Source organism: Ptychodera flava, chromosome 19 (assembly GCF_041260155.1).
Source record: "Ptychodera flava strain L36383 chromosome 19, AS_Pfla_20210202, whole genome shotgun sequence".
NCBI lineage: Eukaryota > Metazoa > Hemichordata > Enteropneusta > Ptychoderidae > Ptychodera > Ptychodera flava.
The window spans coordinates 12,506,843-12,533,060 of NC_091946.1; the positions used below are offsets into that span (position 1 = coordinate 12,506,843).

Consider the following 26,218-nt stretch of genomic DNA (forward strand, 5'->3'; position numbering starts at 1 on the left):
TCATATCAACTGATGATGCACACAAAGTACTGTGACGCCTACTCTAACATTCCAAAAGTACAGGCGACGCAGTATACCGATATTTTTAGACCAATAAGCGGACTGCAAGCGACCAAAAATAGCCAAGGCGTCCCCATTAAACATCTTACATAATAACGTGGATAATCATAGCTCTCGGCAGTTTTAGATTCGACGGCGAGAGCGATTCACTTCAGGTGGCTCCAGAATGAATTAGAAGTTACGACTTCATACGCCTGTCCAGGGTTGTACATTCCCGCTGAAGAACGTTTGAGGGTGTCCCAGCCTCTCCTAGATAACGCCTTTGTTTATTATGGACATGACATTAGCATTTTTATATGGATATGAAAATGCTAATGTCATGCCCATAATAAACAAACTAGCGTCTACCCTAAAGTTAAAACATGTGTTAGACAGAGTAGTTTATTGAAGCCGCCTTTAGATAAATACCTTATCAAGTGTTTTCCGAGTTTTGTTGTAGCCACGGAAAAGTGTCGGAGTCAAAAGAGATACTGTGACTTCAACGTTGCGCGAAGTGACAGGAATTAGCAAAACGTAACTACCTACCTACATGTCTGCAAGTAATGATGTGAGTATGAGAGAGAGAGAGAGAGAGAGAGAGAGAGAGAGAGAGAGAGAGAGAGAGAGAGAGAGAGATTTGAAGAAAGCTATAGCCAGTAGTGATGGAGACGACTCGCCTAAACTAGAAGTAAATTTATTTGAGTTTCTCTTGTACTGTGTTGATGTCAAGTTCACCTTGATTAAACTTTAGTATATTTCACCCATTTAACTGCTTGCACATTCTCATCCACATGCAATAGCCAATTTTAAGAACATCATCGGATCTTAACCGTATAAACTTGTTAGAGTATCAAGTATGCACATAGAAAGTGAAAGACTAAAACTTTCACTCAAATTTTCCTCGATGAAACTTTATTCTCTTACCAAATCAAGAATAATTATTTCGGGTGTCACCATGGATTGTTTGATAAAAGAGAAGCAAATTACCTCACATTTATCGATGTTTGAAATTCAAAATGGCCGCCATCCCTCTGTTAACTTTATGGGGGACAGAATTTTTGATTTTCAAAAAAATTAACGGTGAAATTTTTTTTTCTCCAAGAGCTTTAAAATGAGCCCCCACAAGTGGTAGATCAGAAAAGAATTGCAAAAATTTGAGAGTCCGAAGCGCATTGTACCTTAATGGGACATCAGCAGCTACCTCAGCACTCAGCTAACGACCGCTCTGTAGTCTCGGTGGATATCCATGCTTCCTTTTATGACTTTCAGAATTAAGAGCTTCATTTTAGTCAACGATGTAGCCGGTTTTTGTATTTGACTCCTTCATTTCAAATCAATGGTTTTCGCAGCCAAGTCGGTCGGTGATATTTCGTCCGACCTATTGTGTCTATGCTTGAGTACTTGTAAAAAGAATATTCAAGGACGAAAATGAAATCGTCAACTTTCTTGTGATTTACTCCAATGTTGGGCGAGAAAGGTTAAGTAATTGTCGATTATATGGCGAATTAATAAATAAAATCTATAACTATTTTTTTCAGATATGGGCGAGGCCCTTGGCATGGAAAATAGCGTGATCAAAGATACCGAAATAACGGCATCAAGCAGTCTGGCGAACAGCTCCCCTGCACGAGCTAGGTTGAATGCCATCGCTGCCGACGGCATGTCTGCCTGGTGCTCGGCTGTCGACGACGATGCCCAGTGGCTCCAGGTTGATTTGCGGCGACCGACTCGAGTAACCGCCATCACGGTCCAGGGACGAGGAGACGCTGGCGTCGATGAGTTCGTCAAAGGGTTTACCGTTTCTTACGGACACGATGGCTACAGTTGGTTCGTTTACAATAAGCTTACACCGAGTGGAGACTTAAAGGTAACTAATAGAAAGTAGCTAGTAACGCATTTGTGAGACCCACGGAAGAATATGAATGGCAAATATCTAAATATGAAAGTGTGTCAATCAAACAAGCAAGGCAAAGTAGTTGTTATTCAGTGTAAAATAAGTTCAAGATCGGGTGTTGACAAAAAATTGACAGTTGTAATTACATGTTTGTGTGAAATCGTAATTGATGCCTTTAAACTGACTCTCAGTACAAATCAAACATTCACATCATAGAAAAGGGAAAATAACTGAACATTGCACAGCCAACTTAGACCCGTACCCGGAGCAAACGTGATGACTAGTGCCGCTCCGCCGGAAATTACGTCACTATGCATTCCATTTGCTTCATGGAAATTGCCAACGGCACGGATTAACACCAACAAAGTGTTGTGCAAATGGGTTTTTAAATAAGGCTGTAAAGAGTAGAGGAATTAAAGATATGAAGGCCGAGATATGGAGCTATGTGCCTTTGGGCCAGGGAACCACTTACATTCCTGCATGACGCAAACCATCTCCCTCCCCCCCCCCCACTTTACAGCTTGTAATATCCTCCTTCTCAAGCAGTGATGTCATAATTCCAAGGCTCTTTAAGCCATTGTAAAAATTGTCAATGTTTATATTTATTGATTTATGTATGTATGCATGCATGTAGGTAGGTAGGTAGCTAGGTGGGTGGGTGGATGGGTAAGCTTACGTATCATGTATCAGAGCATCGTATAAATATTTGTTCGGCCAGGTGTGCATACGTGTATAATATGTCATTTAGTTTGTTTGTCTCTTTACTCCAGCCAGGCAGAGAAACTGGATATACCGTAAATTCCTTACCAATCAATTACGAATTGTCATGAATAGCGCTGCATTTAAATTTACCGAACGATTTTGCTTCTCCTTTTTTCCCCATAGTACTTCCAAGGTTCGTATGGTGGTACAACGCCTATAACCAGTCCGTTACTGCACTCAGTAATATCAGCACGATACATACGCTTGCATCCCGTTGCCTGGGAGACGGCAATCTGCATGCGAGTTGAGATCCACGGCTTCCGGAACTCAGGTAAGTTTCCAGTACACACTACATTAGCCATAATGTCGACCCGTTTGGACTGGTCCAGTAAATACATGTGCAGTTTTCCGCTGCTTTCAAAATATTCAAGCGACTTGACCAGAAGAGATAAAAATGTACTTGCCAAGCAAGAATTTCTATTTGCCAAAACAGGGATTCACTGTAACTGGCCCATGAAAAAATATTCGTACTGACTTTCTTGGCCATCAATTATGTAGACTCTCTGTAAAACGGTGGTAATGTTAAAAATTGACATCCACAATTTTGCTAGTCAAATGGGCATATCTTCATGCTAAGCTTTAATGCATGTTGCGATTGGCAGAGGGGCAGTAGGCACTGAGGTACCCTGATTCCAAATTGTCAAGACTGTCGTTGTTTGACGTCGAAAGTGTACTTGTTGTTCGAAGTCCACTTTTTTATTTGTAAAAAGGCAACAGAAAGAATAGAAACACAGTAAGTGACCGCATGCCGGCTTATAGCTTCGATAGTTGGCAAAAATTGAAATGCTGTTCGTAGAAAACTCACAAAAAATAAAAAAATAAAAAATCAGAAGTCCGAGGAAAAGTGGGACACCATCAATGTTTGTGGAAACGCTTAGCAAGGAAACAAGAACATTTTGAAAATGATAGAGTTGAGCCTTTCCACATACAGGGTTCATATATACAGGGTTCAGGGCGGTCACTGACCACAACATTTCCAGAAAAAATGTATCATACATATAAAAGGGAAAAAGACACCCTCTTTTAAGCAAAACTCAAATGCCAAGTAACGAACGCGTGATTTTAGAATGTAAGTGTTGCAGCTATGTTGAAGTAATGCGTCTAAACGTCATGCATGAAAAATATTGTTTGTGAACAAGAAAGTCGCACAGGCGCAGTTCAAATGACCCTCCCTTTAAGACAGTAAGAAACTTATATAATGATTAATATTTAATATAGGGCTCAGCCCTTGGTGTCGCGCCAGGGGTTAAGATTGGCAATGTTATTTGTATTGATTCATGATAAACTGTTATTGTTACTTCATAAACGTTACAACTATGCCCGGTTTCCCTCTGATAAAAGCAGTTCACGTACGTACACGACGTCAAACCCTGCAGCAGGGCATGTATAGATTTTCTGTAGCGTGTAAACATTTTGGACAAAAATTGACAATTTTTACAATGATAACAGCCTATTGCGTTAACAAGGGACGTATTATGCAATCATTATCATTGCAATGGTAATCGCACTGCCCACCTTCCACTTGCAAGCTGAAAACTATAGCGTTCCCTCTAAAAACTGGCAATTTTTGAATCTAATTATTGAAACAGGGGGCGCTCTTCTATAATTCAATCCCAGCATTCTTTACGTATACCCCGTTCATATGCACGACAGTTTTCTCCCTTTTCTATATTAACGATATTTTTGTATCAGCGTCAAGGTGCATAATAGCATTTACTGGCTAATTAAAGAAGTATATTTTATAAAAGGCAAGTTATATAATAGTAATTTGTTTCGTATTTGTTTATTTACGAGTACTCAAAAAAAAAAACATGGCGGCGCTCATGAAAGAAGGGTACACTTCCGGTTACTCGCATAGTATATTATGAATAAGCGCATGCGTAGTCAGTAAGCCGCTTGCGCGATTAATATTTAATTTTAATTGTGTAAACACCGTGACGTTAATGATAAAACCATGGTTACATAAATAGTATAATTCTTCTTTCACCACCATCAACGGAATGGTGGTTTACAATATTTTCGAAACTGTGACGCCTCTGTGATGATTGTAGTTTTCAAAAAAGAGTACTACAGTCATTACGAATTATGTGAGTATAATTATATGTATATGATATTACTTCACAGGTCACACCACAGCTCGTTATGATGGTTTTGGAGTAGCCTTCACCGCGAGCCCTGCGTCAGCCGTAACGTTGCTGTCTTCTTCGGATTTCGACGCTTCGCACACAGCCAATCAGGGCAGGCTCTCGAATCCCAACTCGTCGTGGAGACCCTCCGATGGCGACACGTCACCATGGTTGCAAGTCGACCTGGGCGAGGTTTCCATAATAACGGGCGTCGTGACCGAAGGCAGCGTCGCCGAAATTCAAGCGCAGTGGATAACGGGATACAGAATTCAATACAGCGAAGATTCACAAGGATGGGATAGTTATGACACACCTTTGGTAAGTAGCGAAAAAATTGTCTGTCATTATTTAAGCTAAGACTTATTCTTTAAATCCACACAGATTTTATAGTTCAAGACATATATCGGATAAAACGATTCAAAATAATGAATATATGGCAAACATATACCACTCTGAGTTCCGTGAATCAGAAAATATCGAAGATGATAATTATCTGTGATAAATGAAATATCCCAATTAATTGCTCATGCCATGACCAATTTTACAGGAACTACATTGCAATTCATGTTTTTTTTACCTAATAAAATACAAGTACGCCATGTTTACGGATACTGTGAGTTCTATTGTAAATCTGCCAATTCTAAACTGTTTTCTTTGATACTTTCGAAATACAAGTGGTATTGTCACCTACCTTTCCATTCTCTACGGGTTATAGACTGAACTAGATTCTGTGTTGTGCGTGGGCACTCGGGGCTCCGTGACCCAGGGTCAAATGCTGCGGAGCCCGGACGCACGCCCGTCTAGTTGAGTTACGATTAATCAAAAGGTTAAAAGTACCTGGCGTACTTAGTCCAAAGGGTGACATCTGAGGCAAAACTACGTGTTCTTTTTTCCGACAATGTGTCAACAATTGAGCGTACAGTACTATTCTTGTAGAAATGAAAGCAGCTGTTGTTTAAAAAAACGTATGCATGGTCCTTCATTCAAAATAATCGAAATACTGAGCATCAAATCCTGTTATATATAAACATGACATAATTCTAGTCAGATATTTCTTGGCACCAGAATCTAAATTATTGCGATGCAATGGCTTTGTTCTGGATAATACGGAAGCACTGGTCATAAGGTCATGGCTGCACGGGCATTGCTGTGAAGTCGGCTTAGCTGTTCAGACCCCCGTTCAGACCATAACTGGGACCGTACACCAACGTGCAAAACACACAGTAAGCTAAAACTGACATGTTCAAGTCAAAGTTGAGACCTACACCAAACACTCTTGCCATCGGGTCAATGGAGTAGCCGATCCAGAAGACGGTCCTGGCAACGACGAACAGGAACACAAACACTGGGATGAATCTCAGACCATTCTCGTCCATGTAGGACGCCATGATGAGTTTTCCAAAGACGCTTATCACCAGCTGCTCTAATGTGTTCTGCACACAGCGGCAGTGGGTTTCGATGCGTTCAATATCTTTCTTGGCCAAGGGGTTGATCTGGCCTGTTAAGAAGCGAATAGTTCCGACAATTAAGACCCCGATCATGAAAAATACCACCTTACGGTGGCCCAAAACTACCAGTTTTCCGCATTTAAAGTCTGCGTCGCATTCAATTGTTTTTCTCTAACATATGTCGCTGCATTCAAAGTCTGCGTCGCATTCAATTTTTTTCTCTCACATATGTCTCCGCATCCAAAGTCTGCGTCGCATTCAATTTTTTTTCTCTCACATATGTCTCCGCATTCAAAGTCTGCGTCGCATTCAATGTTTTTTCTCTCACATATGTCTCCGCATTCAAAGTCTGCATCGCATTCAATTTTTTTCTCTCACATAATTTTATGTCTCCGCATTCAAAGTCTGCGTCGCATTCAATTTTTTTTCTCTCACATATGTCTCCGCATTCAAAGTCTGCGTCGCATTCAATTGTTTCTCTCCTAGATGGGCGTCGCAGTCAGTGATTTTGTCACCAACACATGAGGGCGCTGGCAAGTTTTTTTGAGCGTGACCCTCGCTCTATGACCCATGAATTGCATCCGGAAAAAGTATCACTCTTTCAGTGTTCGTGATCGCGTAAAGCTCATTGATTTCGAAGGTAAGTGACAAAGTTATTCATTGTATTGTAAGCTTATGGGGTTAATGATCTTGCCACCGTCTAGCCCTGGATGTATTGGCAGTTGTGGGACGGGCTGCCATTTTACATTTGGACGCTCATGTGGGACCCATAGTATGCGTCCATACTGGTGAGCAGCGTACCCCCTTGGCTAGATCATTAACCCCATAAGCTTACAATACAATGAATATCTTTGTCACTTACCTTCAAAAATGAGCTTTTCGCGATCACGAACACTAAAAGAGTGATACTTTTTCCGGATGCAATCATTGGTCATGGAGCGAGGGTCACGCTCACCAAAACTTGCCAGCGCCTTCATGTGTTGGTGACAAAATCATTGACTGCGACGGCCATCCACAGGCGGCCCAATCACTATTAATAAAGCTTATTTTGAGTTTTTCTAAGTTTTCTCTGTCACTGTCAGTCCCTCTCCTTTTCTTCATGCTCTGACTGATCGTAGTAAATAAAATAAATGACTATATAGCCTAACCTAGCCTCTTGACTCTTTATTTATTTTACACCCCATTACAAGGATGTTTATCTCTCATATACACATCTTCTAATTAATTAGTCAACACGACTAATTATGCTAATCCGTGGACTTATCAAGGTTGGTCAACATTGGAAAGATAGAGATGTAAATGAAAAAGGAGCTTTAGTAACCTTTCCTATCTTTCGCGATGTTGACACACCTATAAAATCCCTGATAACTCCACGGATTAACACAATTAGTCATGTGGACTAATTAATTACAAGATTTGTGTATATGAGAGATAAACTTCCTTGTAATGGGGTGTAAAATAAAGAGTCAAGAGGCTAGGTTAGGCTATAAAGTAATTTCTTTTTATTTACTACGATCAGTCAGAGCATGAAGAAACAGAAGAACTGATAGAGAAAACTGAGAAAAACTCAATAATAAGCTTATTGATAGTGTTTGGGCCGCCTGTGGCCCATCTAGGAGAGAAACGATTGAATGCGACGCAGACTTTGAATGCGGAGACATATGTGAGAGAAAAAACATTGAATGCGACGCAGACTTTGAATGCAGAGACATATGTAAGAGAAAAAAATTAAATGCGACGCAGACTTTGAATGCGGAGATATATGTGAGAGAAAAAACATTGAATGCGACGCAGACTTTGAATGCGGAGACATAAAATTATGTGAGAGAAAAACAATTGAATGCGACGCAGACTTTGAATGCGGAGACATATGTGAGAGAAAAAAACTTGAATGCGACGCAGACTTTGAATGCGGAGACATATGTGAGAGAAAAAACATTGAATGCGACGCAGACTTTGAATGCGGAGACATAAAATTATGTGAGAGAAAAACAATTGAATGCGACGCAGACTTTGAATGCGGAGACATATGTGAGAGAAAAACATTGAATGCGACGCAGACTTTGAATGCGGAGACATAAAATTATGTGAGAGAAAAACAATTGAATGCGACGCAGACTTTGAATGCGGAGACATATGTGAGAGAAAAACAATTGAATGCGACGCAGACTTTAAATGCGGAGAACAGGTAGTTTTGGGCCACCGTACCACCTCGAAGATCATCCAACGCAGGGAAAACGCCAGCCTGTCTGCAAGGAAAGGTGCGTGTGGCTTTGGAAGTGGCAGAACACTTGCTATGGCGAAAGCAGCGACAGTCACAGGTATGGTGATCGGTCTCACTGTAAGAACAATTTGCTGAGGCGGACTGTACTTCTTAAGATCAAACACACTTCCTCAAGTATACCGGCCCGGACAGGAAATCAAACACTTGTCGTGATCACTGAGTTAAAGTCGCATGGATGCGTTGACCTAGCGATTCACAAGTTCTCGCCAGCACATGACTTGTTGACCGTTGGTTATGCTAGTATTGTGCTCAGATGACCTCTAGCCATAACCTGTCTGGTGCGTAAAGAAATATCCCGTTTGTATTTCATTATCTGTCGCTGGCACTTTTCTCCTGGAACACAGTCTCTTTTTCCCGGAAGTCGCATAACACCCCATTTCTTTATTTAAAAAAAGTTTTACTCATTACTGTTACCACGCATGAAGTCTATCTGAATGTCAATACCGGTACTTGTTTCTTTGGTAAGGGAGCCCTGTTCGGAAAAGGATATGTCAAAAAAATTAATTTGAAACCTCAAAGAAATATAATACACTTTCACAATGGTATTTTGCAAAACTATACAGTAAAGGAATTCAGTGTTCATTTTTTAAAGTTGATTAGGAAGTAGACAGTAGGAAAACCCGTTTCTACTGTCCATTGTCTGGGAGACTGTACCACGCCTACCTAGCAAAGCCTTGGCAAGCAGATCTGACTATTCGCCCAGTAGGGGGCTGTTGTCTGGAGTTACTTGCGTGTAGGGATTCCAGTAACGATAATTATTACGGTAAAAATGATATTAGGCGCTTTAAATAAATTTCTTCTTTGTTTGCTGTCCGAGTGCTGGTAGGTTTTCAGAGAAAATTAAGAAAACAAATACAATATAAACAATATTACAAATAAAAATATTATTTTTCCAAAAGAAACCAAATATTAAATGAGCATATGTTAATGCACTTGTGTTCTTTGTCTGTGTTTGCTTTTTCCTGGCCGGCTGATAGGTTTTCAAAAATCCAAGGACGGCAAACAAAGAATTTTCTTTAAATAAGGCCTCACTTCGAGACCAAGTGAAGGTAACAGCGCTGACGAGATCTCGCGAGAATCAATTGAGTTCTCGACACGGTTTGATATTACGTTTGCCCTGGCGAGACAGTGTTCTCCTTCATCATCGTCAGAGCAATGGATAATCGCATGAAGTATACAGCAGTCTTTGGAAGTTGCGGACGGGTACACTTTGTCAGGGAGGCACGCACTAAATAGCTGTGGAAATGCAGCTATCTATTGGCTGGGTAGCGTGCGTCGCTATGCGGGTCATCAAAAGGTCAACCCTCCACGACTATTCCGTGGCGGGGTTGACCTTTTGATGAACCGCATAGCGACGCACGCTACCCCGCCAACAGATAGCTGCGTTTCCACAGCTAGGCACTAAAGAGCCATTGGAAGCCCTATGTTTTTCATGTCCTGCTCAAGAGGGTGTGATCACACAGCTTTCGAATCCAAAATACTCGAAATCTTGTAGTGCTAACCCTTTTAAAACATAATTTTTACATGTCGAATTAGCTCATTACTTCACGTGTAACCAGTAAACGACAACGATGTAAAACTGAGTTATGTAGAGACCTTGTTCAAGTACGGTTGTCACTTCATTCAAACACCTCTCTGAGATCAACTTAGCTATAGAAATAGAGCGACCGGCGGCCCTACGCCAATAAGTGATATACTCTTTTCCTCACGAGTCTCTTTTATGCTGTTATCATCATCGCTTTTACAATCGATTAAAAGGAAAATACTTTTATTGATTCAGATTTAAGATAAATGTCAATTGAGACATTATACAATAATATGAGTGTTTCCGATAACAACCAACCCAGAAATGTGGTTGTGGTTGTTGGTGTTGCTTGTGTTGTTGATTATTAGTCCCCAAGGACACCGTCCGGGGGACGTATAGATTTGGTCATGTCCGTGTGTGCGTGCGCGTGCCTCCGTTCAAGCAGATATCTCAGAGATGCCTCAAGCAATTTCATTAAAACTTGGTGGAAGGATCACTCCCTATGTCATACATACACACCTTCATTTGTTTTGTGATCCTATCAAAGGTGGTTGTGTGACGGCCATTTTACTAAAAAGGTGGGGACTATGTCATTGACAATGATTTTTGAAAAAAGACCTCCGTTTTAGGAGCGCCCGAGTGGACTAAATTTGATGAAACTTTGTAGGGATGTTCGTCACACAGAGCTCTGATAGCACAGAATGAGATATGTCAGTATTGCAACAATTAATTTGCATATTGAATGAACTTTCCTAATTACAGGGCTATCTCCAGAAATACTGCATCAAATTTGATGATACTTAGTACAGTTGTTGATCTCTCAGTACTGTAATACTGTACGAACATATTAAGCAGTATCATATCAATTAATCGCTAATTTGCATATTTGATGAACTTTCATGATGAGTGTGATGTCTAGAAATGCTGCATCAAATTTGATGAAACGTGGCACAGATGTTAATCTTTTGGCAGTGTAATGGTGTGCATGGATATGTAGCAGTATCATGTCAATTAACTTCTGATTTGCATATTTGATGGATTTCCGTAATTAGGCTGATATGTCAAGAAATAGGTCATCAAATTGCATGAAACTTTATACAGATGTGAAGCTCACATTGCTTTAACATTGAATAAAAACAGTTAGCAGTGTCGTGTTAATTAATTTTTAATTACATATTTAATGAACTTTCCTAATTAGAGTGATATGTCCAAAAATTTATCATTAAATTTGATGAAACTTGGTACAGATGCTGATGCCACAGTTTTGTAATACAATTCATTGACACTTTGCGGTATCGTTTATGGACAGTGCTATAATAGAATGCATTATGTTTGGCAACATTCTGTCGATTAATTATTGACTTATTTAATGACCTTTTGTTATGGGGCAGTCCACAATGGTCTACGTTTTCACCACTATGGAACTCATTCTTAATCACAGACCTAATTAATGAACAGGACTCTATCCTCTCCAAGAACTTGTAATCAAAGTACCCATTAACAAGTGGGGACTGTGTCATCAACGATGACTCGTGCTTATATTAGTCGTGTTGTTGTCGTTGTTGCTATTGTTATACGAAACACTACAAGGACACTATCATTATTTGATTCGATGCAACTCTCTCCCAACGTACACTCTCTTCCTATATTACAGTGTCCAGTAGATATCTTCGCTGAATTTTATTGGTCAACAATAACAACAACAACAACAACACGACTAATATAAACATAAACAACAATACAAAGGACAACTAGATTTCTGGGTTTCCTGTGATATGTCGAGTCAAAACGATTTGTCAGTTTTCCACAAGGATGATTACATGTATTAGGTCCTGTATGTATTAGGTCCACCTCTGTATTATTGTAGACGAGTTTAGATTATATATTTTTGTACAAATATATGACTATCCACGGGTTCTTTCTTGGCTGACTTTCAATATTCCATAGAGAACAACAAGAAATCGTTTAATTTTTAGATTTGCTATCAGTTAACTAACAATACTACAACTCAGAGATGTATGGCCACTTTAACGTTGGTTTTTAGTTTCTGATTCTGCCATTGATATCAATTCATCATGAGACATCTTCAGATGCCTTGTTGGAGTGACTGGTTTAAAATTTCAATTGTATTCCCTTCTCACTTTACTTTACAAACCATTGACATTTATATATTTTCGCCTTATTATCATCATCATTACTATTTTGATATTATGTGTCGTTGTTTAAATTTAAACTTGTGACACCTCTAAACGGAACTTAAATCCTTTTAGCCATCCTTGAAATAAAAAAGCAGAAGAACTTTACAGATCATCATTTAACAAACAAAAGAAACATAATTCAAGAAGATTATCTATGTCTCCACTACGATATAATCTATTGATTTTTTTCGATTAAAAGATAAAATATTCAGTCGTGGACGGGCCCTCCAGGCTCCACGAAGTTCGTGATAATGTTTACTTGGGTCAGAGGTTGAGTTACAGCAAATAAAATGGTTCGGTTTCAGGCTTTTCAAGATCAAAGAGTAACATTCGTGGCACTATTCTCATTATTATTTATAAAGCAATTTGCCTGTCTATCTTCCGACAAAGAAACAACAGTTAATTTCTCGTGGAGCAAATGAGACAAATTGAGTTTAACAACCGCATTAGCACATGAATTCCGTTCAATTAATCGAATAGTGAGCATCTAAACGTCTTCATATATAATGAATCCGGTATTTTTGTACCAGTTTGATTAACTTCGATGCAAAGAAATTTTTCCCAGTAATGTTGAAACATGGGTCATCTAGTCTTTGCATAAAGGACAACTTTGTGAAGTCGACTTAGCTGTTCAGACCATAACTGGGGCCATACACCAGTACGCAAAACACACAGTAAGCCAGAATTATCATGTTCAAGTCGAAGGTCATACTCATACCAAAGACTCTTGCCATCGGGTCAATGAAGTAGCCGATCCAGAAGACGGTTCTGGCAACGACGAACAGGAACACAAACACTGGGATGAATCTTAGACCATCTTCGTCCATGTAGGACGCCATGATAAGTTTTCCCAGGACGCTTATCACCAGCTGCTCTAATGTGTTCTGGAGACAACGGTTGTAGATTTCGATGCGTTCAATATCTTTCTTGACCAAGGGGTTGATCTGGGCTGTCCTGAAGCGTAGACATGCGATAATTAAGATCACAATCATGAAAAACGCCACCTCGAAGGTCATCCAACGTAGGGAAAACGCCAGCCTATCTGCAAGAAGTGGTGCGTTTGGCTTCGGAAGTGGTAGAATACTTGCTATAGCGAGAGTGGCGACGACCAACAGTAAAATGCTCGGTTTAGCCTTAATAACAAGTTGTTGAGACGGACTGTACTTCTTAAAATCGAACATTTTGAACAGGAAATCAAAATCTGGTCGTGATCACTGCGTTAAAGTTGTGGAGCTGTTTTGACATAGCGATCCACGAGTAATGGCCGTGCTTGTATGATCTCTGTCGATAACCTCTAATGCAGAACCAGATATGCACTGAAAATGCTCACGTGTTTCAGTATATTTTGCAATTGTCTGTAAATTTGAACTTTTGCCAGCTGTTTTCAACTTCATTTAAAGTGTTATGATCAACATCATGAACAACATTCACCACAGATTCATTCCAAAGGTCATTAAGTACAAAAATGTGTATTAAGATGAAATAAAATACTAAATTTATTTCACTGCTGTCATTGTATCACCACTTTATATAGCAATTGTAATTACCTTTGGTCAAGTACTCCGAACCATATATGCCAAACTTTGAAAGTTCATTAGATATGCAAATTATAAATTGGCTGAAAAGGAAACCCACAATATGTTTTAACAAACACAAAATAATTGCCTCATCAATATACATAGCAAGTTTCATAAACTTTTTTAGAGTCATTCCAGTCTTATATCCCTAATTGGGAAAATTTGTTAAATATGCAAATTAGTAATAAGCTGAATTCAAAATGCTAAATGACTTTCATAATGTTATATCGTAGTATCTTCAATGTACATAGCAACTTTGAGTAAGCAAATCCAGACATATTTCTGTATCTATAAAAGTTCGTTGAATATGCAAATTAAAATCTAAGAAAGTTTTAATTATCACAGGTTCTTCAATGTACAGATCAAGTTTCATCAATTTTGATCGAGTCAATCTGGATATATATATCCCTAACAAGGAAAGTTAATTAAATATGCAAATTGGTAATTAACTGAAGTAAAATGCTAAATGACTTTCAATATTGTTTTAACTTTGTATCTTTAATGTCCATTACAAGTATTGTCAACTTTTATCAAGTAAATTCAGATACATATGCCTAGTTAGGAAAGTTATTTAAATATGCAAATGAATGATACGTTTATTTAAAACTTCTAAAACAACTTTCATGATTGTGTATCTCAAATATGCATAGCAAGTTTCGTAAACTTTGACCATGCCAATCAAGATGTTTATCCTTAATTATGAAAGTTCGTTAAATATGCGAATTCGATAAGCTGAAGTGAAAATGTTAATGTTTTTTAATATTGTTTTAACCTAGTGTCACCAATGTACATAGCATATTTCGCCAACTTTGATGAAGTTAATTCAGGTATATATCCCTAAGTAGGGAAGTTCACTAAATATATAAATTAGGGATTGGCTGAAGTGAAATTGCTTAATGACCTTCAGTAATGTTGTAGCAAAGTATCTTCAGTGTACATAGGAAGTTTTGTCAACTTTTGTCAAGTCATTGAAAATATATAACCCTGCTTAGGAAAGTTCATTAAATATGCAAATAAGGAATTTGTTGAAGTAAAAATGCTTAACGACTTTCAATACTGTTTAATGTACATAGCAAGTTTCATCAACTTTGGTTGTCTCTCTTTTTTTAAAATCATTTATTATGCAAATGACTATGAAATATGTAAGCCACACTGACTAAAATCTTATCAGTTCGTGCCATTCCCTTAGCATGTGGTACCTGTCTACCAAATCTAACTTGAATCCGTTCAGGCGTCTTGAGATTTCGTGTAAATAGACAGACAGAAAGACACACAGAGATAGACATCGGTACGACATAAGACACACGTGAGCTAATAATAAATCGTAAAAAGCATGGACTGTGACATGCAAAATTACCAAGTTATGTATTTGAATTTACATGAAATGTGACTCTTTTTCTATTGATTGTATAGATAGACTAACGAATATGGGAACTGATTTTAATCAGCTTTGTAAATCATCATTTAACCAGTAAAAGAATCATAATTGACAAAGATTATCTATGACTCAACCGCGGCAAAACATATTGTATTTTCCGAGCGACTTTAACCAGGACTTTAGACAGAGGATGAAATGTCTTTTGATCCTACGGAAACAGTCAGAAATGGTCCATCCATTATCACGCTCACTTTCTACACTAGGAATATCTGAACCATTGTTTTTTTCCCTTTGCTGTCGACGTCTTCAGCGTCACTGTTGGTGAGTAGTAGACGTGTTTGAGAGAATCCTTTGTCCAGCATGCCAGTGTGATCCAAACAGTCTATTCAATTGGGATATCGTCATTCTCGATAGGTTACACATTAAAAGATTCGGTCGTGGACGGGCCCTCCAGGCTCCATGACCTCTTGTCAGAGATTGAATACCAGCAACTACAAAGTTTAGGTTTCAGGCTTTTCAAGTCCAAAAGGTGACATCTTTGGTACTATCCCCATTGTCATTCATAAAGCACAGTGCCTATTGATCTTCCGACAAAACAAACCCAACATAAGCACACCCTTTTACGTGAAGCATATGAAAGAAATCGAGTTAAACTTTAAAAACCGTGTGAGCAAATGGATTCTTTTCAAATAATCGAATAAAAGAAATCGAGTTTAAGGTAGAATGCGCCTCAGGGACAGATATTTGGACTCTCAAACTTTTCCCATTCTTTTATGATCTACCACTTGTGCGGGTTCATTTTAAAGATCTTGGTGAAAGAAAAAAATTTAACCGTCTTAGTTTTTCTAAAATCGCAAATTTCATTATTCTCCACAAAGTTAATACACGGATGGCGGCTATTTTGAATTTCAAATATCAGTAAATCTTTGGTAATCTGTTTTTCCAGTACCAAAATTTGCACGGTGACGACCGATTTTTATTGAAAGATTCCTTAAGTAAAGTTTGAGCAAAGGTTTAAATCTTTCACTTTCGAGGCGCATACTACCTTTCCTGGATTCCGTTCAAATAATCGAACAGTAAGCATACGTAAACGTCTAAGGATATAATCAAACCTTTTTTTGTACCAGATAGATTAGCTTTAGTGTGATAAGTTTTGCCGATTAACAATCAAAAATAGATCATCAAGTCTTGACATAGAGGACTACTCTGCGAAGTAACCTTAGCTGTTCAGACCATAACTAGGGCCATACGACAGCACGCAAAACATACAGTAAACTAGAATTGTCACGTTCAAGTTGAAAGTCATACTCATACCAAAGGCTCTTGCCATCGGGTCAATGGAGTAGCCGATCCAGAAGGCGGTCCTGGCAACGACGAACAGGAATACAAACACTGGGATGAATCTCAGACCATTCTCGTCCATGTAGGACGCCATGATAAGTTTTCCCAGGACACTTATAACCAGCTGTTCTAATGTGTTCTGGAGACAACGGTTGTAGATTTCGATGCGTTCAATATCTTTCTTGACCAAGGGGTTGATCTGAGCTGTTAAGAAGCGAATACTCCCAATAATTAAGACCCCGATCATGAAAAACACCACCTCGAAGATCATCCAACGCAGGGAAAATGTCAGCCTGTCTGCAAGGAGTGGTGCGTGTGGCTTTGAAAGTGGCAGAACACTTGCTATGGCGAAAGTTGCGACGACTAGCAGTATAGTGCTCGGTGCCGCTTTGAGAACAACTCGTTGAGACGGACTGTACTTCTTAAAATCGAACATTTTGAACAGGAAATCGAAATCAGGTCTTGATCACTACGTTCAAGTTGCGGATTTTTGCCGTGCTTAGATGACCCCTTGTTAATAACCTGTCGTGCAGAAAGAAGAATGTCTCCCTTTATAATAATTTATGTATTGAGTACACGCTTCCTCAAAGACATACCTTCTGAGACAGTAAAAGTTAGTGTCAAAGGTTAAATTATCAAGTCTCTTTGCCATTTATAGTCGTTCACCAATTCATTTTTCACCAGAGTTACTTCTTAAAATCAATCTGACCGTCACTACACCGGTACTTGTTTCCCTTGTTACATAAATGTTAAATCGTATGAAGAATATAGCACAGGTCTGAGCTGAAGTGAAGCCAGCGTAATATACCTATTCCAGCAACGAATGCGACCAACTCGAAGACCGTCCAGCGAAGTGTGAGCACGAACCGGTCGATGAGGGATAGCGCCTCTGACTTCACAGCCTCGGTAGAAAGCTTGCAGCAGTAAATGTCGAAGCAAATGCCCACAAACTCCGCAGTTGACTCTTTAGGACAGACACCTGATTCACACTGATTTGTGGTCTGGCGGTTTTACTGCCACAGCTTAGAGTTACATCTAGCTAAAAGTGGGCGGCGTCTGCAATACATTGAAAAGATAGGCAAGGGTTTGACTGTCAGCTCAGACTTTTGGAAGGCGTTGTCAGATATTGAAAAAAAAAATTGCAAACATTTAAAGGAAAGGGATGCATTACTGCTATTGCAAAAGTAAGTATTCATATCACTGAAATTGCAAAAAACACCATGAACACTATGAAGAAAGTATTATATGTCAAGACAACTTCTGAAAAATAAATCGTGTCTTGGTATACACACAATAGTTGTGTGTCTTTTTTGTGACTGCCTGTTCAGTCTCGACAATCTAAGCGTCAAGGACAGTAATGACTAGCCTTATTCTCGTTGCACAACATTTGTTGATGGGAGATGTGATATGACTGTCACTCATATATGATAAGTCGAAGATTAGAATATAGATAGTTTGTAGCTTACAAAACTACTTGATTATTATGTTGAATGACATGCGCAGAAATGAAATTTGTATGACCGTAACCACAGTCACCGATATGGGGGAGGTCCTTGCGTTGTATCATCCAGATGAACTTTGAACCTTGAACCATGAACTTTAAAACCATGACTTTACGTCCCTTTTGGGTACCCAAAAGTTTGTCTGACTGGTTACGATGATGCCATGTCCTCGACCACTTATAGTGATCACCGAATGCTCTCCATGACAAAATGTGCAGTGTTGAAGCTTTCAATTAGTAAATGTCACCGTATGAAACTTCCGTTTCGTTCTTCATGGATTGAGTACTACGAAGCAAACTCAGAACACTCTATTTTCAACGTTGACAAGAAGATAGGATTCGTTAGGGTAAAAAATGCTGTCAGTCTGACGGAAGGCATCTTAAAGAAGCCATAATTGGTGATATAGTCCCCACTGAGAATTAGACCTTCAAAAATTATTGCCAAACAATGGTTTTTTGTGTATGAAAGGTACATCGAGTTTATGAGAGTAGTGTTTATAAAGACAACATATTGTCAATCTTTAAAATCAATTTTCACAGCAAGTAGGTGTCATTTTCAATAATTGCAACACAGTTTAACATACAAATACATATGATTGTAGGTTATACTTTTACAGAGAGTGTGTCAGATATGCTTTGTGAAGAAAATTGCTTAGGCTTGTCAATGCATAAACTTCAACCGGAAATCTTGCAGCGTGTTCGCCATAGGGCGGAAAAAACTATTTTTGGAAGATTCAGCAAAACGCTTGTCACGTGACTATTATGCAAATATTAGGTGTGAACTGTGCTCGGTCGGATTTCCCAATATTAGGGCTTTCAGAAAATATATACTTTATTGGAGTTTGGGACTTCTATACCTGAGAAAAAATAAAAATCTGAAAGTGTCGGTATGTCGCTACATACCTAAAAGAGCAATTGAAGCCCTGTGTTATTATTGGCCTGGTCAGGAAGGTGTTAACACAAATCCAAATAATCGATATTTTGTAGAGCTACCCCTTTAAACCACAATACCAGCATGTCAATTTTGCTCATTTTTTCCAGTGTAACCATCAAGCAACGATGATCTGAAATTAGGAAATGTAAAAAAGCTTGTTCAAGTATAATTGTCTTTATATTCAAAATTATTACACCTCTCTAAAATCAACTTACATGCAGAAATATGACCCCCTTTCAGGGGTCTTGCACCAACAACTGATCATCTTTTCCTTGCCGAATACTCCCGCAAGTTTTCATAACAGAGGTACTAAGTAGTTCTTTTTATGCGGTTATCTGCATCTCTCATACAATCGATTAAAACGAAAGGATTTTATTACTTCAGAATGTAGATCAATGTAGTCATGTAAGACATAAACCATGATAATCATTTCAAGTGTTTCTGATAACAAAGAGTTTGAAAATTGGTCAGGAAGTTTGATCGAATAGACAACCTGGGGTACTGTGTGTGCCCTTGGGAGTCAAAGGCTACTGTAGCAAAATATAGATCGAGTCAGAATAAAATTTGTGTAGTTTCCTTGTTTCGATACAAACCTTTTGTCGACAACAATGATTATGAACTACCATGCCAGTCATTAGCCATTCCCGGTAATTAACAGTATTGGAGTATATATGAGAAGATTTATGTTTGTATAATTGTGTGACTTATACTATGTTCTTTCTTGCCTGACGTTCAGTGTTTAATAGAGAATAACAGGAACCATTTAATTTTAAAACTTGCAATCAGTAAACTAACATTCTTAAACAGTCTACACTCATATAGATGTATGGCCACTTTTAATGACATTATTAGTCTCTAATTCTTCCATCGATTTCAATTCATCCTATGTCGGAGTGTCTTGTTTAAAATTCCTATTGTATTTGTTTTGAATACTGTCTCATTTTATAAACCATTAACATCTATATATTTCCCATTATTATTATCATCATCATCATCATCATCATTATTATTATTATTATTACTATTATTATTATTATTATTATTATTATTTTATTATTTTTGAATCTTTATTTCTTAGCCTATGAATGGAACTTGCCAGGTTAGTCATCCTTGAAATTAAAAGATACAAGAGCTTTATAAATAAATTTCTTTATTTTCTTAAAGCAAGTACAGGAAAGATTTTCATTTTCCCTTCTTATTATGAATTCTGTCATGAAAAGATCGAAAATGTTGATTTTATTGAGATCTTCTGTATCTTTGTACATAATCCATGATTTATAAATAGTCAACATGGCTAATACTAAGAGCAAAATATGTAAATCATCACTTAACCAACAAACGAAACCTAATTGACAAAGATTATCTATAACTCCACTGCGGTATAATATATTGTATTTTTCGACCGACTTTAACTAAGACTTTTGACAGTTGATGAAATGTCCTGTGGTTCTGCGGAAACAGTTAAAATTCGTCCGTCTATATCACACTCACTTTCTACACCAGGAATTTCTGAACCATTGTTTTTCCCTGTGCTGTCGTCGACTTCAGCGTCTCTGTTGGTGAGTAGTAGGCGTGTTTGAGAGAATCCTTTGTCCAGCAATGCCAGTGTCATCCAGAAAGTCTATTCAATGCAGATTTCATTATTCTCGATAGGTTACACATTAAAAGATTCCATCGTGGACTAGCCTTCTAGGCTCCATGACCTCTTGTCAGAGGTTGAGAAATAGTAAATAAAAATGTTGGTTTCAGACTTTTCGAGTCCAAAGAGTGACATCCGTGGCACTATTCTCATTATCATTCATAAAGCACAGTGCCTATTTACCTTCCGACAAAGATACAGCACACCCTTTCTCGTGGATCAATGAAAGAAACGGGGTTTAAAATCTGCATGAGCAAATGGATTCCGTTCAAATAATCGAATAGTGAGCATATGTAAACGTCTTCAGACATAATAAGTCCGTTTTTGTACCAGTTTAATTAACTTCGATCTACCAATGTTTTGCCGATTTATATTCAAACATATCTAGTCTTTAGGTAGAAGACAACTCAAAGTCGAATTAGCTGCTCAGCCCATGGCTAGGGCCATACGACAGCACGCAAAACACACAGTAAACTAGAATTGTCACGTTCAAGTCGAAGGTCATGCTCATACCGAAGGCTCTTGCCATCAGGTCAATGGAGTAGCCGATCCAGAAGGCGGTCCTGGCAACGACGAACAGAAATACAAACACTGGGATGAATCTCAGACCATTCTCGTCCATGTAGGACGCCATGATAAGTTTTCCCAGGACGCTTATCACCAGCTGTTCTAATGTGTTCTGGAGACAACGGTTGTAGATGTCGATGCGTTCAATATCTTTCTTGACCAAAGGGTTGATCTGGGCTGTAAAGAAGCGAATAGTCCCAATAATAAAGACCCCGATCATGAAAAACACCACCTCGAAGATCATCCAACGCAGGGAAAACGCCAGTCTATCTGCAAGGAGTGGTGCGTTTGGCTTTGGAAGTGGCAGAAAACTTGCTATGGCGAAAGTTGCGACGACAAACAGAATAGTGCTCAGTTTAGCTTTAAGAACAACTCGTTGAGACGGACTGCACTTCTTAAAATCGAACATTTTGAACAGGAAATCAAAATCAGGTCGTGATCACTACGTTAAAATCGCGGGGCTGTGTTGACGTGCTCGTGGCCGTGCTCGGATAACCCCAGTCGATGACCTTTCTTGCCGAAAGAAGAATGTCACCCAATATTCATTTACGTATCAAGGACACATCCGCTGAACAATACCTTGTGAGAGTGTAAAGGTTGGTGTCAAACGGCAAACAATCAAGTCTCCTTAGGGAGCGTTCAGTTATTACGGCCGGGGGTTAGGTGGGCCGGCAAAATCGGGGGGGGGGGTGTGGGGGGGGGTTTCACCTTAAATTTGAAAACTGCGGGGGGAGTATGTATTTTTCCAACAGCAAAGGGGTGGTGACTTGACCTTCGTAAATATCCATCCGGTCAAAAAGCAGTTTTAATGTTTAAAAAAATATGGAACCTAAAAATAATTCCATTCTATGAAGTCATTTAACTGTAAATCTAAAAAAACCCCAATTATTTGTCACATGGACATCTATGGAAATCATATAATTTTTGCTTTTGTTTTACAAAATAATGAATACTTTTGAATAACAAATATTTTTTTTAAGTTAAAGTTAAAGTTAAAGTTCATTTTTTAAAAGTTAAAGTTTTTTTTGTTCAAAGTGTTTCAAAACTTTCACTCCAAAATAAAGTTTCCCATACAAAATTTAAAGTTCGCGGTTGAGAAATGAAATCTCTTATAAATATTGAAGATATTGTCAAGAAAAATTATAGATTATATTCAAAAGTAATACAGTTCTGTGGCGTGTAGAGGCCACCGTAGGGATATCCCCAGGAGATGAATTACAAAGAGCGTATGATGAAATTGAACTTCCTCCCGTTGAGCAACAGGAGAGAATTAAATGACTACGTCTTTTTGGCTTAATGTTATTATTGGTATGTATAATTTACATTTAAGCCAGTCTGTCACATGCAAATCCCCTGATGATACTTCCGTGAAGATTAAAACTGAATATTTTAGTCTTTCATTTTTTCATAGTGCTTTTTACTCATGTAGTGTAATTCCCTTTATGGCAAAACTTTACCAAGTGTTAGGTCATAAAGTCTAAATTATCAAAACAGTACATGGGCTTTTAAACAATAAATTTTCTCCTGACAACACTTGTACTTGGGTTAAAGTGCCACTGTAAAATTTGCCGTCTTTATTAAGTTCTCTAGTTTTTTTATATTTTATTGTTATATATTTTAATTTATCGTAATTCACTTGTCTTTTCGATCTCTTCTTCATTTGTTTGTGTAAATTATAAAATCTTCTCTTTTGTGGAGGGTTGCTTTCTATAGGTGTCAGTCACCTGTGCGACTCATCCTGACATCATGTCAAAGTTGAATAAATAAAATAAATTAGAATAAAATATATTGTATCCATTGCCAAACACTTATAAAAGCACCGAGTTAGTTTAGTATTGTGAAAAAAAATTTCATAGTTTTCTCATAGACTACAGTGTACAGTGAATCCACATTTTCGGTGAAATGCCAAATCAGATTTCTTGAACACATGTGCACTTGTAACCATCCTATTCTAAGCAAGTACAATTATGTCAATTATCATACGTCTAAAATTATGCACAAGTATAGCGAGTTTTACATGGGAAACAAATTATTACAGTTTTGTCACAGATTAGCATGTATAGTGATTGAACATTTTCGGTGAAATTCCAAACCAAATAATTTATACACATAGGAGCTGTAAGCACCCTATTTCAATCAAGTACACTTATATTATAACAAATATCTATAAATGAACAGATATTGCTAGTTTTATATTGAAAAAATATTATTCATAGTTTTAGTATAGACTACCATTTACATAAATCAACATCATCAATGCACATTTTACCTGCCACTTCAAGCAAAGTACATTTACATAAATTATCAAACATATTTAAATGTACAGATATAGCTTGTTTTATGGGGGAAATATTAATCGTTTGTCCAATAGACTCCCATGTATTATGATTTGATATTTCAGGACGAAGCACTATATCAGCCATATATTGCCCTCTAATAATTGCTCAAAAATGCTGACCCTCCCCAAAAAGTATGCGTGAAATTTCATGACCCTTCTTGCGCAAAATTTGCAACCAATCTGTAATTTCTGTCCAGTGTCTTGGAGGGGGATTTCACAATTATAGCACGTCAGACAGGGGATTTAAAGGCATTGTGACTTTATTAGGGGTGGGCATTTGAAAAAATCTTAGAAAATTTTGGATTCTATCCCCCCCCCCTCCAGAGGTGTTTGTGAATGCAGCTGTACTCAAGCAATATTTGGGGGTCATGAAATTTTTGTCCTCGTAAAAGGGGGTCATTTTTGGTGCAATGGGTGGGGGTTCACTTATTTTGACTGATGCACAGGAAGAATTTGCCGTCCCAACCCGGCCATAATAACTGAACGCTACCTTAGTCGTTCACCAACTCATTTTTCACCAGAGAAGAGTTACTTTTACAAGGCACAAATCAATCTGACCGTCACTACAACGGTACTTGTTTCTGTAGTAAGAAATCCCAAATCGTATGACGTATACAGAGCACAGGTCTGATATGAAGGAAATGAGGCTACTACACCAAGTCCATGAAACAACGGAGGTGACCGACCGCTCAGCGCAATGTCAGCACAAGCCTGTCAATGAGGAATGGCGCCGCTGGCTTCATGGCCTCGGTAGAAAGCTTGCAGCAGTAAATGTCGAAACAATTACCCAAAAATAAGCGGTTGACTCCTCAGAACAGACAATTCGCTGTGATTTCAGGTCCGGCGGTTTTCCTGCCACAGTTTAGAGCTAAACGTGGATGGTGTTTACAATATATTGAAAAGATAGGCCAGGGTTCGACTATCAGACTTTTAGAAGAGGTTGTCAGAAATGAAAAAATCAATAATTTTGCCAACATTTAGAGAAAAATGAAGGATTGCTGCTGTGGTGTTGCAAAAGAAAGTATTTATATCACTGAATTCGTAAAAATCCTGGAGAAAGGATATTACAAGACAACTTCTGAAAACTATATTGTATCTTGGTATACACACAATAGTTGCACGTCTTCACTGTGACTACCTGTTCAGTCTCGACAATCTAAGCGTCAAGGACAGTAATGACTAGTCTTATTCTCGATGCACAGCATCTGTTGATGTTGATACAACTGCCACTCAATGTATGATAACTCAACGGTTGGAAGATAGATGGTGCAGCCCATGCTTATTATGTGGAATGGTGGTGTGCGCAGGAATGTAATTTGTACAGTTTATAGACCGTAACCATTGTTACAGACGCCGGGCTTTTTATCCATATGAACTTTGAACCTCGAATCATGAACTTTGAAACAGGGACTGCTTTGTCTACTGGTTACGATGATGTCATTTCCTCGACCACTTATAGCGATCACCGAATACTCTCCATGACAAAATGCGCGCTGTTGAAGCTTACAAAGTAAATGTCACCGTATGGAATTTCCGTTTCGTTCTTTACGGATGAGTACTATCGAAGCCAAGTCAGAACACACTATTTTCAGTATTTTCAACGCCGACAAGAAAATTGGATTCGTTACTGTGAGAATGCTATCAGTTTGGTGGAAAATATCTTTCCAAAGTCATCTTCAGTGACATAGTCCCCACTGACAATTAATAAAATTATTATTATTGACAAACAATTACTGTGAAGTACATGTATGCGAATAGGGTTCATAAAGACACCATATTGCCAATCTCTAAAATTAATTTTGATATCATGTCGATGTCATGTTCAGTGATTGCAATACAATTCAACGTACAAATGCATATAATTGTGCGTTATACTTCTACAGAGTTTAGATTAGATCAGATGCGGCATGTCCCTATGTAAGGGCTTTTATGCAAATACATTTATTGTGCATGGTTGCAATGGGCAGTCATCTTTCTATAATGAAACAATCTTCACACACAAGTCATGGCGTATTTTAAGGAGACTGAAATCCTCTGAGCAATATTTGTGTAACAACTCTAGACATGAAATGTTTTATAAATTGGCAGCCAGATAGTAATATTGGAACGTATGATACAAGTAACCAGCAAGTGTGTATACCGTTGAGCAATTACTTGTGCAAAGTTTGAACAAAAATCAGCTTAGCTTAGTTTTGAATGGTGGCTTTTGACTTGAAAACCCTATTGCTTGCAACAAAATTGTCTTTGGACAGCTCCTTCAGATTGTAATGCAAAACCTATTGAGGGAGCCGTCATTATTTATGGCCTGGGGGTCGGAGGAATCTGACGGGGGTCACTAAAAAGCTACAAGGGGGTTGCTCAAAAGAGGAGAACAAGAAGGGGGCTACTCAATTTTGTTGATATGTACTGAAGCATTTAGTGAAGTCATGTTTTAATACAACAATAATAGTAAAGGACAGCAATATGTATGCTTGAGATATGTATGTTCATACCCGGTATATGTACACACACAGAAACAGACACAAACACTTATAATATATATATATATATATATATATATATTATATATATATATATATATATATATATATATATATATATATATAATATATATATATGATATGTACACAGACACATAAATATGGCTAGTTTTCAATCGGATTCGAA

At 38.2% G+C, this 26,218-nt stretch overlaps 1 protein-coding gene across 1 annotated transcript in view; it reads left to right on the forward strand.

The window, feature by feature from the left end:
- The window catches only part of LOC139118983 (uncharacterized), a 135,240-nt gene that overhangs the window by 71,922 nt on the left and 37,100 nt on the right, over positions 1–26,218 (forward strand). The window contains exons 6-8 of the mRNA XM_070682585.1: positions 1,578–1,906; positions 2,819–2,966; positions 4,820–5,139. Of these exons, the coding sequence (XP_070538686.1) occupies positions 1,578–1,906; positions 2,819–2,966; positions 4,820–5,139 (797 nt within the window). The remainder of the gene's footprint in view (positions 1–1,577; positions 1,907–2,818; positions 2,967–4,819; positions 5,140–26,218) is intronic.